The sequence below is a fragment of the Dendronephthya gigantea genome, unplaced genomic scaffold (genome assembly GCF_004324835.1).
Source record: "Dendronephthya gigantea isolate DGI-Jeju-01 unplaced genomic scaffold, DenGig_1.0 000061F, whole genome shotgun sequence".
In the NCBI taxonomy this organism is placed as follows: Eukaryota; Metazoa; Cnidaria; class Anthozoa; order Malacalcyonacea; family Nephtheidae; genus Dendronephthya; species Dendronephthya gigantea.
The window spans coordinates 111,460-125,997 of record NW_021163071.1 but is presented as its reverse complement, the minus strand read 5'-3'; the positions used below and the strand labels follow the sequence as shown (position 1 = coordinate 125,997).

Genomic DNA, 14,538 nt, shown 5'->3' with positions numbered 1-14,538 from the left:
AGCTTTCAGCCAATCAGATGCGCCCATAATAGAAGTTACGAAACCATGACAACCGAATGAGCAAAACAACAAAATGGCCAAAATCATTCGAAAAATATAATAATATCGTCTAATTTGTACACGTTCTTCTTTAAACTTAATAATGATACGCGCGTAATGTGTATTATTGTATTGGTATTGATGTTCCAATGTTCAGAAGGAAATTGACGTATTTTCGCAAAAACGTCGAACATCAAAAATGCCAGTCGCACAGACACGTTTAGAACAACTTCAAGTGCTCAAATTACTTCAATCTGTTCGCGCTGAAGACAGGACTCAGATCGAAAAACTTGCAACGAATGGTATTCCTGATTTGATAAATTATTCAGGTTTGTACGTATTTGAAAAAAAAAGTCGATTTAAAATGCTTCAGCAACATCTTATAAAAACTCTCCCTTATGATATGTAAGGTTATAAATACTATGATATACCTGTAACCTGTGTAAATCTATTATGATTTTTCGCACTTCACTCGATGCAGGTATCATATACACATTAACCACGCTTGCTCTTGCCAGCTACCTTTGTAGCTCAGTGGCAAGAGCATTGCACCGGCACCGCAAAAGCGTAGGTTCGATTCCTGCTGGAGGAGCTATAGTTGACTAATTTTCCATCAACTGTTCCTGGCTTGAATTTGAAGTGTGTATAATTCCACTCGAAACTGTAACCTTAATTACCAACTGCCCCCATCCCCTCCCCCTGCTCCCCCTCTCAACACCTATGATATTTTTTGTCTGCTATCAATTTTTTTTCAATTTTTTTGTTATATTCACACAGGACACATAATTATGCATATATCCACCTCCATAAATCATTTGCCCTGGGATAAAAGTTGATCTGTATGTCAACACAATTTAGTTCTAAAAATCTATATTTTGATGCACAACTGGCAGCTTTCCTGCAACAGCTTAACTCCTATTACAACAGATCTTGTTTGCACAAAATATCTCAAAGGCTTATTTCTATACGGTATGGTAATAAATTATTTTGCTATATAGAAGCTGAAAATGGTGATACAGCGATGCACATTGCTGCTTGCAAGAATAATGATAACATGATATCATTTTTACTGGATATGGGAGCTAACCCAAATGTAGTGAACCAACAAGGTCAAACACCTGTAGTGAAAGCTGCAGAATATGGTCACATTCAATGTTTACAAATACTGGCTGATGCTGGATCTGATATGACAGGTACCCTAAATATATATAAATATTGTAACTCCCATTGATACCACCAACTTCATAACTTCCTTAGATACAAGTTAGTACCTATTCACAGTTACAATTAACAGATGTTATATGTATTTCCAGCTAGAGACAAAGAGGGCAAAGGTATTCTGTTTTACTGTTTGACATCAACAAAACGTCACTTGACTGCAATGAAGATTGCCTTGGAACATGGAGCAAATGTCAATAATGTGGTAAGTGGATACCTATATTTTATATATATATATCTAGATATAGGTATAGTATTCTGCATTATTTCAGCATAGTGCATGCAACCATCATACCATAATCTATGTTTTTTCCAAACCCACACTAGGCATGAGCCTGCGCCCTGATTTAGTTCGTCGGATAATTTTAGAGCAATGATGGAGAACCACTCATAGTCAAAGCTGCTGAAGATGGACTTGAAGAATTTTTGGAAGAACTTTTGCATGCTGGGGGTGATCCAAATAGTAAACACTTGGTAGGAAACCTTAAATGAAATGAATCATTTTAACCCTTTAATTATCTTCTTGTCCAGAGATCCCCCCTCATAAATGCTACGCTTTCCTGTTTAAGCTTTTCTAGCCCAGTCTACAGAACCTAAATAATTTTCCTTTCCAAAATCTTTAAGCAAAGAATTAATCCCCCACCCAACAGTCTCCTTCTCTTCCCTTTCATCCCCCTATCTTTAAAAACCTTTCCACTTAATCCTTTCAGCAAAATTACTTTTTATCTCCTTAATCATAATATGTCTAAGTGAAAAGAGGAATCCCTAGGAACTTTAAAGGCCTGCAGATGGTCAAGCACATTGCAATTAGAAAATGAATATTTGTACCATACTTTGCTTTAGAAAACATCATTTTCTGCACTTCATGCGGCAGCAGCCTCGGGGAGTGTTGAATGTGCAAGATCCATTCTCGAGGCTGGGGCAGACGGAGATGCCTTGGATGGAAAAAATACTCACGCAGTTCATCTGTAAGTCGGAATGTTGTTCATTCGTTGTTGACTGGTGTAAATGATGCTGGATGTATACAGTATATTCTAGCTGTCTCTATTATTCATCCCATGTTATCTGTCTGTCCAGGGCCACGGAGAAAGGTCATTACGAGGTTATCAGAGTTCTTGCTGCATACGGAGCTGATCTTGGAAAAGTGAACACCGAAGGAAATACAGCGTTACATATCGCGGCTGTGAAAGGATATGCACAGATTTGCAAATTTCTGGCACAACGAGGTAAACTACTTGAATTTATAAATGAAAACTATACGAACCCCGGGGTGGGGGAATTCCGCACAAAGCCCTCGCTGTGCACTGCCTGCTCGCACAAAGCCCTCGCTGTGCACTGCCTGCTCGCACAAAGCCCTCGCTGTGCACTGCCCGCTCGTTTACTTGTTCTACCTACCTATAGTGTGTCAGGGAGACGCGAGGAAACCCTGACTTGCCGCTTGCGAGTTTTCTTATAGAAACGATTTTCATCGTAGTTTATATAATATATTTAGAAGCATTCTAGTGCTGTATATTGCGCGATTTCTGTAGCCTTCATCCAACAAACCTTCTTAAAGTCTTGATTATATTATTTTTCTACATCCGTTATATATAGGCTGTCCATCAGGCTTGAAGAATAAAGAAGGTAAACTAGCAAGGATTCTTGCTAAGGAAAATGAACATAAAGACGTGATGAAGGAGTGCAAAAAGGCTGAGAAAGCTGAAGCCAAAGGAAGAGGAAGTAAACCAGGCACGGAGCCTTGGGCTATCAGAGTAAGAACAAAGAATTTACTCGAATTTTATTTCTAAAGAGAATGTTTGCGACAGAGTTAGTCAACCTTGTTCTAAGTACAAAGGAGAAGTAGAAATAACAGATAGCAGCATTTGCGAACATTCAAATTCGGTCTACCAAACTATATAAGAGACCATTCAGATGACAGGATATTATTGTGTTTGAGAGAAAACGTTTTTTAACTCATTTGCAATGAATTATCACAATCACATCATTTTGACAAATATTTCGTAAGGCCAAAATCCTCCTGAAAGAAGATTTTAGATTTCCGAAGATTTGCAACTGTTCTACAGTTAATATTTACACAATTTTCCCAACGGCAGCTCCCCCACACTTTGCTTGCTATTATATAGCTACATGGCCCAACTCGGAAACAGCGCCCTACCTCCAGCCACCCACCAACCATCTTCTCATGTGGCTTTCTATGATCTATGCCTTTTCTAGCTCTACGATTGGACGTTGGAACACCAGGATAAGATCGTTGATTTGTTTTATAAATTCGACATAGAAAGAGAAGATGGCAGTCGCTCAGGAAAACTAAGCAAAGATAATCTGATGACGTGTTTATTAACACTAAGTGAGTTGCTTTGTATTTAACCTGAAATATATTAGGAGATCTTTGTATTTAATCTATACGCGAGCTTTCATATTTACCTCACCAAAACCTGAGTATATTGTGTTTCAGACTACACGATGTTTTCAGCTAGAAATCAACACCCCCTTCTTCTAAGTTAGGTTATCATTCACAATTTAAACATGTCAGAAGAAGATATCCAAAAGGAGTAAGCCGGTTATTTATCGTGCGGCCCAGTCGCCAGAATTGCATTGCTAAGGTTTGATTCCTGCGGGAGAAATCGCATATTTTGCAACGTCCCTGGTTTCGTATTATATTTCTGTCCTATATTCTCCTACCACCTAAGTTTCCTTCATACCACTTTACACTTTACATACCCGCCGACACGAACGAATTCCTATGACATTCCAGGTGCACCGATAGACAACGAACTATTAAAGAAAGTCATTGACGCTCACGACCCCAACAAAACAGACTCGATTGATTACTCTGTTTTCTTAACTGGAAAGAAATTCGTCAACAAGGTAATAACAATATCGCGAAATTTGACAGGCAGATTCCACATTAACTTTGTCTCATTTTTTCATTATTTTCAAATTTTGTTGTAGCTTTATCTCGTCGGTGCTGTGAAGGTAAACTACATTACACGCCTGCTTCTTGTGACTTTCTTACCAATATTTATACCATACGGTGTAAGCAAGGTCGAATTTTAACGTAACAATCGGGGCAGTGACTGGGTTTCCCATATGGTACAGTGTATGATGGGTGGTTGGGCAAACTTTTTACCCGTGATGTAAAATTCTTTTTCTAGAAAAAGAAGAAGAAAGGTGGCGGTAAAAAAGGAAGGAAAAAAAAGGTGACATATTTTTCAAATATATCTGCCAAGTAGGCTAATGTCGACCAAAGTGGCAAAACCTAATCATTCGAATGTTTAGGGCAAGACTAAAGTGCCTCTGCCAATCTGTACAGCTCCAGAAGGACCGAGAACTAAAAATGGCGGACCACCTTCACAGTACATTGAACGATGTGTGGTAAGTTTCTCACCATCATTTTGGTACGAAACCTCACGTCGAATCTAAGAATAATTCGTAGACTTCGTGAAGCGCGAGCATAATTTCCCAAGTATCACAGTTTTCATTGTTTCGTATTAGCTTTTTACAGACGAGTCAAGGTTCGATCGTGATAACCCGCCCGTTCATCCGATACAAGATGATTCAGCTTGGTATCTACATTCACCTGGTAAGCTGCTGCATTAAACCAACAATAAATCCGGGAGAATTTTTTTACACGTCCATCCGCTCATTCACTGAGAAAACAAATGTTCTGCGTCTTTAAAGCCCAAGAGAGAACCACAAATCTCTACCACCACCCAACCAGTATTCCTCGACTATGAATAAGTGGGAAAAAGTGAATCTTGTTGAATTTATGTTGTCCATCTATCTGTCTAGACCCAACTTATGTCAATCTCAGCGACGCGGTGAAGTTTGGTGACTTGGAGTCGATAAAACTCGCAATTAACAATGGTACACCGGTGAATCAGCGTGATAAATATTATAAAACGCCACTTATGATTGCTTGTCTTTATGGAAAGATTACAATCGCACACGCTCTGCTTGATATGGGGTAAATTATTGTATTTTTGCAACCTTGTATAACACTGCATGGATGTAGTTTATCTTTCGTGTACATTAAGACATGTTTACTAATCAGGGTAATATTATTAAGAGTATTACCTTATTTTTTCACCTTAGTGCTGACCTTAAGTCACGTGATAATTTTTTCTGGACTCCACTTCATCATGCCTGTCATTGCGGTCAGTTGGATATCGTCAAACTGTTGCTTGAAAGAGGAGCCGATATTGATGCGAAGGCCATCAACGGAGGGACTCCACTTCTGCGAGCTATCGAAAGTTCAAAAGAAAATGTTGTTAGCTACCTGATCTCAATGGGGTTAGTAGATTTTTACGACTGAATCTGGATCTGAATCTGCACAAAAATAGTTCGCTGGCGACATTTTAACAAGAACTACAGTAAACTATAACGATACTTATACAGGTCCCAAACTGTTTTCTTGAGATTTTAATTGCATCCCAGCTGACTCAGTGTGACTTGTAAAAGAAACTTAAACTAAATTAGAGTACACTGCTGCTAAATTAGAGTATCTTTTCTTGCCTGAAAAACAATTAAAACGCCACAAAACATCACCGTACACAAGCAATCTCAGAGTAGTGGAGGTAATGAACCAAATAATAGTATTGAACCAAAAAGATACGATTACCTTTCTTTTAGAGCAAAAGTTCAGTTGGAAAACAAGAAAGGTCACACTGCATTGGATGTTGCCAAAGCTTATGCTGATCCAAGAGTTTTGGCTGTCGTTCAGAAACGATGGGATGAAATCCCTCCACCTGTTGATAAAAATAAAAAAGGAAAGAAGGGTAGGTTGATGATGGACCGCACTTGGATCACGGAGAGACTATGGTATTGCCTTTATCTTTGGGTTATTCAAACAATACTTCAGGATTGGATTTTCCTGCAGTCCTGCTTCAAATGGTCCTTTGGATTTAATTCCCAAAACCTTTCGTAGCTAAACCTGCTGAACTCTCGCGTCAAGCATGTGCATGATGTTATTTATTGAAATCATTGGGTGAATGAAATATTTTATGAAATCATTCGATGAATACATTGAGAAACCTAAAATGCAGGATTCGGGTTCTTTATGTCGATTTTATTGTTTGTCTGCAGGTCGAAGTACTCCTAAAAGATTGAAATCCGCCGGGGAAAAGAAGACCAAAACCAACACTCCTGTCTCTGTTGAGGGTGAAAAGCAGGTAGGCCTATTACCAAAAGATTTTTTACAGTCGGTACATTAGTCGCATTATTTCATTTCAACTTCTAATTACTATTGAATTTCTGTATCAGTGAAGCATCAAGTGATATTGGTAATTTTTTTTGGATATCACTTGATGAACACGTTTCCTTTTTTGTTTTAATAGGATGCCAACGATAATAATGATCTTCCGCCATTATTACACAAGTCATCAGTTCTTCGAGCTGCCTCAGCATTGGGTATCGTGGGAGAACAACAGAGATCTATCGCATTTGTTCCACATAAAGCCTGGATACCACAAGCAACAACGGTACGTTTTTTTCACAATTAACCGTGGAGGTCAACACTTTCTTTTGTGGCGTAACACCCGAGCTTCAGCTTCCCCAACACAGAAAATGTATTTTGTTGTATGTAATTCAATTTTTCTTCTCAGGAGGATCTGTTACGAGAGCGAGAGACTCGGAGATTGCGATACGGTTTTGAAATAGACTTCCCAGAATACAAACCGCCATTTCAAAAGAACGTAGATATACGCGTCACAGAGTTAGCAAAACAAGATAGCTGACCATGGTTAGGTGATCCAATGGATGGGTAAAGAAAGCGGCATGGCTCGTTGAAGCGCATTGCTGACTACATGGTCGGAACTTACGGGGTAGATTCAGAAGTATCTCTACCCTTCATTATCGACGGGTTTCAAGTAAGCTTGGTAGGATAGCAAATGGTGGTCATATTTGACACTGCTGAGAAAATTGAACTACATTTTTCATTAATATACTGCATAATGTTTATGCAATCAAATCACTGACAATATTGACCATCATCTGCTAGCAAACTATAGCAATGTTTAAACCCAACTATAATATCGCTATCAGTGGAGGGATTCTGCTATATGGTCAGCTTGCCCAACTAACTGGTAGAGATTGGAGCTTGTTTGATAGATTGGAGCTTGTTTGATAGATTAGATAGAGTTTTGTGCTGCCTTGAGATGTTTTTACTACCAATATCAATTATCTTACTCACTTTCTACTCATTACCGACGGTTGTCAGCCATTGAACTTTAGAGATGTTTATAGTTTAATATGTTGTTTTTCATATTGCATTTGTAGAGTAAATATTGTAAAACAATTTTTGTAATAAAAGTAACGGGAGATACGTAACTGTGAAGGTACTTTTTCAGGCTTGAATTCGCGACATTTATGTGAGAATGAAAATTAAACTACATTTTTAAATTCGATGTGGCTAGGGGAAGAAGTTAACATCAAGGGCTTGCTATCTTCATCATATACATATTAGCTAGCATAGCGGAACTCTCCTAGAATGACCGCTATGTTTAACGGATGGATGTAAGACTGGTCGAAAGAAAACTTTGTGAAATCATAAATTGTTTGCGGATTAGAACAATCACTTACAATGAACAATTTTCAACCGCTATCTAGAATCAAGATGGGCTCGCCCCGCTAACAATACACCTCTGCTTTGGACTCCAATTGATGTGCAATAAAATTACTACATATTGTACACATGGTGAGATAGATATTAAGTAATGTACATATTTTTCACCCTGTCGCTCATCACAGGCTGACCTCGACTGAACGAAGAAACTTTGCGAAGATGACTGATGATAAGGATAATTACTGATGATGATAATTTGGAAACACGCAACTCTCTAGTTTTATACAACTCTGCTGCTTTGGACTATCGGAAAGTGAAACTGCAGTATAATTAAAGTCAAACCAAGTTTGCGACTCTAAATCATTTCTGCGTCAGCTGCGTCTAAGCTTGGGAGGTATTTGAAAAATCAAATAAAGCCAAGAAACGTTTGTTTATTCAAGATAATCCTATAATCTCGCGGTTACTGGAGAATTAGAATAGTTAACGCACTTGTATTAAAATAGTGTGTACATTTCAGTCTGTTCTCATAAATGTAACACTGCATTGACGCACTGACAAGGCCTATTCCCGAAACAATTGTAAACCAATAACCTTACTCAAAATGGCTCGACCGCCTGTCTGGGGAGAGTTGACTCTCTTATCATTACAATGGATTTCTATTAAGTGATAGAGTAAACTTGAGGGCGAACAAAGCAACGTTTGCCCTTATCTTCACGAAATTTGAACTTCGATGTGTCATGGCTTCTTCTGAAGATTTGCTACCCTTCGAAAGGTAGGTTTGTATAAAATGTAACTTACATATAGACTGATACTAAAGTTTCTGATTCAGTTTATATGGTGATTTTTATTGCCATTTGTAATGATTAGAAGATTTACACTAATTTTGGTTCGCTTAAAAATTCCTTTACTATAACAGGCAAGTAAGGCTTATTTCCGTCGATTGAGCAGCAGCGTGGAGTCGGTCCGTGACATGAAGCATGAATATTGCCGCCCCCCCCCCCTCTTTCTAATCAGGAGTCTAGTTACGAGCCTGCCTCCACTCAGCACCAAGAGTATTTACCTCCTTCCTACCTCCTTTGGCCCCGGTTGGCCCAATTTTTTATATTTCTCACTTTTTACTGACTTTCCGTCGTCGCAGTCTGTTTGTTTTCTTTCGCAGTAAACATATGTTGCACGGCAGTGTAATTCTCGTGCAACTTTGAACTTATTTTGGAAACAATTTTGACTAATTTGACAGCCCTAGTGAAAATATTAGAAAACTGCATATTGCAGGATCATCATCTAGCAAAAGCCAATTACTAAAAGTATAATAATTCGCTCATGAAGTAATGAACATCCAGGTTAGTTCAAGCTGGCTTTATCCCAATATCCGTTTTGGAAGACTCCACAAAGCCTTCGTCACCAGCTCCTTTCATCTTTATCACGGACTACAACATTTCACCTTGGTCGGACGTTTCCGAAGAATACGCGGTCAATGACGAAGATTTCGGGGTAAGTTGACTACTCTGTTATATTGGGGGTGATATGTGGATACCTCTCTAGTTAGGTACGAAAGTGTTCTACATCCCAGTCCAGTCCTGGTGCTAGGGTAGCATCATCAGACCATATGATCAAACATACTCAAATGAAAAAATTATAAAGTGAGGGCGGGGGGGGGTGGAAAGATACTTTTTAAACGGTAATCAAATTTAATATATAAGTATTTTTAGTCTACTAATATGATAAAAATTTTCCAAGTTTGCATGTCCACTGGGAACATCTTAGTCTTCAAAGTGGCCAAGTGGGTTTGAACCGTGTCCTAGTCTAGTCCAGTGACCAGCACTGTCCGTGATCATAATTAATTAATAATTACGACTCGTGAGCTTCGTTTGATTACAGTAAGCTACCCTATCATTCAGAAGACTGATAAAAACCGTAGTCGAGAAGACTCAAATGATTTCTTTTCTCATTGAGGAAAGTCTTAATTAACATCACATAAAATTCACCGGACGCGTTTTGAAAAGACGTTTTACTTTTAAAGACCAATTACCTCACAATGACAGTGATGACACCACAAATATACGTAGATAATTTAAGTTTGATGAACGAATTAGAATTAGAACTAAAATAGCATTGAAAATCCGTCCCCTGCAGAAAATGTTGATGCTTTTACAATCTAGCTGTGTACACTATATAAATACAGTTGCTATTTACATGTGGATTAAGTTGCAATTACTGCATCTTACAAGATAAAAGTGAGAGAGCTAACTAACAACACTATGGCCCATTTCCCACTTCAATGGTATCGTAGCGTAACGTAGTTCTTTGCCTCCTAAGTATGCGGCTAGAACTAATTTCTTCAAAACACTGAAATAAGCTACGTTCTGCTATGATAGATTGTGGTAACAGGTATTCATAATGTGATGAATTCTTTTTAGCCTTTCTAATGATAGGTTTTCAGGCATATTGCAACCCGTCTGGTTGACCAATTAATTAGGAAATATTTCTAGCTAAGCATGATTCCATGGTTTATAACATTAAACATGATATATAAAAAGATTATGAGCGCTCAAATTACGTGGTGCCATATCTATACTGGCAATGCGCATTAAAACCTATCATTCAAATGGTTAAACAGTGCCTATACAAAAGTACTTGGGAGAGAATAACAAATGTTTGCATCAGAATGAATGTTTTCTGGTGTAATAGCTCCCCCTAGAAGAGAACCCTGACTAAGTGAGTCTAAGTCACTGCTTTTATGGTAAATAATTGCAAGATGAAATAAATACAACCAACCATTTGTTAGCTTCAGCTGGAATGCCTTCCATCACTGTTAAAATGGGACATCATGTACATGCTGTTGAGAATTTTTGCACCATCATTCGGTCTTAGAACTTTACTTGAAAATCTAGGTACTGTATCATTGTTGTTAAAATAAGGCATTGAATCATTCTGCAGCACCATTTTTGGAATGGATGGTTCACTTTTACTGTACACTATAGTGTTTGGGCGACCAGGATGAATGAACTTCTGGGTTGAAATGTTGGGTTGCATTCTTTGTTCTTTACCTAGACAGTCAGCATTGGACTCCCCTGTTGTTCGTTGCTCATTGCTATGACCATCTGCTTTTGTATGAGGGCTTGAATTCAATAAGCTTACTAAATGAGTTTGGTCTTTGTTAGGAGGATGAGATATAGTTATGACTGGCTCCCGTACACAACTACTTGTTGTCAATAAAGTTCTTTGAATGTTTGGTTTAGAACTTGCACTCACACTTTTACTATAACTGACTGGATCATTCAAGGTAGCCAAGTCTACAATACGAGAAACTGAGGTTCTAGGAGCATATCCTGATTTGATCTCGCAGTTTGTTGCCCCACTCCCTGGAGGGCTTATAGCCTTCTTTATATGTCCAGGCAATTCTTTCACACCATTCAAAACAGGTGACTTTGCTACCCCAACCTGACTACACCGTAGTGAACCAATTTCTTGGCCAATCTTATGACATGTTGCAGCATTGCTTGGATCTTGGGAGTTCACTTTCTGACTATTGCTGGGTGACAACTTTTGGATGTTCTTCTTTTCAACCTCTTTCTTGTTGTTGGATACAGTACTCAAGTCACCAATTCCAGGACTTTCTTGATTTCCAATTGATGACTTATCCGAAATTCCTGTAAGATGAGCAATGCTAAAACTTAGCTTTGCCTTTGATTCAGAGGGGTTGGAGGGTTTCTCAGCTGACTCAGGGTTTTCATAAAGTAAATTTTGGATCTTTTGAAGGTTTCTGGATGAATGTCTTGGCTCACCAACTGTGGATGGAAACAGTGACGACAGCTTGGTTGATGGGCTAGACATGAAGAGTGATGGGAGGGTACTAGGTACTTGCTGAACAATCGAGGGCTGTCCTTGGGTTGGAAAGTTATGAAAGGTGTAAGCAAGCATGTGATCTGGGGCTAGGCTACTTGTACCATGTTCATTGATGGGGCCTGGCACAGACCCTAATGGCAAACATGCCATGGGGGGATCATAAGGATTACACATTGTAGGCTCCATCAAAGGCAACTTTGAAACTTTCTTATCTTTGCTTTTCTCGACTTCTTTTAAATTGCTCATTGGAACATTTGGCACTCCAACATCAATCTCCATATCCTCATGGCTTTCATACTTATCCATTATTAACCTCTTCTTTGTTGGTGACACATTTCCAGTTTCAAGGAGACTTGTCTTGTATTCTAGTTCATTTATCTCATCTAATAATTCACGCTTTCGCTTCGTTTGCAGCGTCACCTCATCAAGTAAACCCCTTCTGAAATTATCTGGTATGTACAGTTCACTCAAGAGGACATTGTTTTCAACCTTACAACTGTCGCTTGCTTCAGCCTCTCTTGTTTGACCACAAGAATCTTTAAGGATTGTGACCTCCTTATCGATACTCACACACTTCTCAATAAGTGTCAGCTGTTCTTCCACCAGCTCATGCAACATCACAAATGTTTCAGCAGGTTTGGAAGCATCAAGATCCATCTCTCCCATTCGTTCTTCCAGAAGTTTCTTCCCCTCCTGCTGTAGACCATAAACCTGGTACTCCAAATCCTCTACCTGTGTCGTTAGCAACTTTTTTCTCTGACGTTGCTCTGTATACTCATGAAAAACAGTTTCATAGTACTCTGGTGTATGCATATGTTCCCAAAATGCAATGTACTGCTTTTTCATTGTGTCTATAAACTTGTCTATTCCTGGTGGTTTTGATCCTGCATATTTCCTGGAAGACTTTCCAAGTGCAGACCTGGTTGCTTGATCAAGTGCAGAAACAGCTACATAGTCTAAATTCTGCTTTCCTTTCTTACTCTTCATATGTTTACGGTACTTCCGTTTCACATTCACTGCTGCATCTTTCCTTTTGTCCTTCCGCCTTTTCTTTTTCTTCTTGCGGACATGGCTGGTATTCAACGTATTGTCTGTCTCATCTTTCTCTGGCTCAATCTTGTGTTGTTGAATTAAAGCAATGAGATCATTCCACTGGTGTCGAGTTGTGGTTCCAAATGCAATGTCATCAAGCTCATCCAACTTGCCCACCCATTCATCATCAACACTTACTGAATCATCAAGACTTGCTGTGTCATCCCTGCCCATGTCACGCTTCTTTTTCAAGCTGGAAAAATACTCCTCAAGCATGGTGCTATCAACCATATGCAAATAATATGACACTGGGTTACCAGTCCACGAGACAGATCCTGGCATGGTTGCCAACTCTGTAATTCTCAAGATTGCACCAATGTCGGATAGGTTGCGCTTTGTCAATCTAAAGTTGAGTGGACAATAGGGCTTTGAGGAAATAATCCTTGTACCATCTTTCAATGATGAAAACCTTTGTTTCAGTTTGTGATCTACATTTGGCCCAAAGGCAAAATTGTTTACAAATATTATTGACGCTTCACCAATTTTAGCATGATTTTCCTCCAACAAAAAATCCCCTTTCACGAGGCGGTAAGGACTATACGTTTTACCATGCCATCTCATCCAATGCCTGAACAACCTATCCATTGCAATAGCATATTTCGCCGGGGTTTCAGCTTTCTCTATGCCAAAACATTCCTTTATGTTTGTTGAAGCGGCAACCTGTAGTACAACTTGACCAACACCGCTACCCAAATCCAGAAAGGTTTCATCGGATTTGAAGGGAATCGCCTTAACCATTTGCGCCACAAGATCGAATGACGTTTCTCCGTAAACCTCGGGAGAAAATGGTTCATACAAATTCAGCTTGTCAGGATCCTTTACAGAATGATTGTACACTTTCGAAAGTACATGTCTTAATAATTCCTGCGAAGGACGCCGATTTAAACACGCTGGGGGAGCTCGTCCTTTCCATAGCTTCACAACACTGTCCACGGCACGATTATAGCGTTCACACAATTTAGACATACTGTCAAAACAATTCGGATCATAATCGTCTAAAACACGGTCTATAGCGATTTGTAATTCTGGAAAATCTTTCCCAACCCAGCGAATCGTATCAACAATTTCTAGTGTGTCATCTCGGCCGTGCGTATGTTGTAAAGGCCAGTCGTAAATCATTGCCTCTGCGCCAGCAGGACTGTGAAGGCTTAGCACTTGTGCCATTCTTACATCTACTGTTTTAAAATAACAACATATTTGTACCCGATCGTTTCAAAATATGATTCTTTTACTTGAGCATTCATGTCGTGCTTTGGCGGCTACAATCATTCCAACCCATGATTCCAACCATGAAATATACACGCTATGTTTGATACTGTTTCCACTTCCCCAAATTTATTTCGGTTTTCAAAATATCATTTGGATTTCCATCACAGCAGAATTTCGCAAAAACGCTCTTTTTTATATAATTTTTGAGTACTCTGTCATTCTTTTATAACTGTACTTTTCGATTAAATCGAATACCGCATATATCACGATAAAAGTATCCCAAACGAAGTAAAGAATTTCAAATTTTGACATCATATAATTTACACTTTTGTAAAAAAATTCCCAGAACACAAAAAATGTCTTCCGGGAACAAAGTGCCGGTGGCCTAAAACTTTGAAACTGTAAACTCGCTTATTGCTATTGAAAAGTGCAATGCTGCAAAGATTAATTGCATGTTCTTAAATATTTTTTTAATTCTTACTAGTGACTACGCCACAATAGAAAGAGTAATATTTACAAAACGCTAAAGCATATACGCTTCCTTATTGCTTTATAGAATATTTTATGTCACT

General features: G+C 38.8%; 2 protein-coding genes across 2 annotated transcripts; one reads left to right on the top strand and one right to left on the bottom strand.

Moving 5' to 3' along the window:
- The first annotated feature begins 73 nt into the window (after positions 1 to 73).
- On the top strand, positions 74 to 7,604 carry LOC114530340 (ankyrin repeat and EF-hand domain-containing protein 1-like). Its single transcript, XM_028551952.1, has 19 exons — positions 74 to 368; positions 1,038 to 1,232; positions 1,353 to 1,462; positions 1,627 to 1,731; positions 2,101 to 2,225; positions 2,335 to 2,483; positions 2,851 to 3,008; positions 3,472 to 3,604; positions 4,013 to 4,125; positions 4,210 to 4,233; positions 4,413 to 4,457; positions 4,537 to 4,632; positions 4,753 to 4,840; positions 5,050 to 5,224; positions 5,353 to 5,550; positions 5,890 to 6,035; positions 6,343 to 6,428; positions 6,594 to 6,737; positions 6,861 to 7,604. Exons 1-19 carry the CDS (start codon positions 239 to 241, stop codon positions 6,990 to 6,992), a joined length of 2,352 nt encoding a protein of 783 aa, XP_028407753.1. The 5' UTR covers positions 74 to 238; the 3' UTR covers positions 6,993 to 7,604.
- Positions 7,605 to 9,807: 2,203 nt separating this feature from the next.
- LOC114530231 (histone-lysine N-methyltransferase, H3 lysine-79 specific-like) lies at positions 9,808 to 14,033 on the bottom strand. The gene has a single exon (XM_028551814.1). The coding sequence runs from the start codon at positions 13,919 to 13,921 to the stop codon at positions 10,607 to 10,609; it is 3,315 nt and encodes a 1,104-aa protein (XP_028407615.1). The 5' UTR covers positions 13,922 to 14,033; the 3' UTR covers positions 9,808 to 10,606.
- Positions 14,034 to 14,538: the final 505 nt, after the last annotated feature.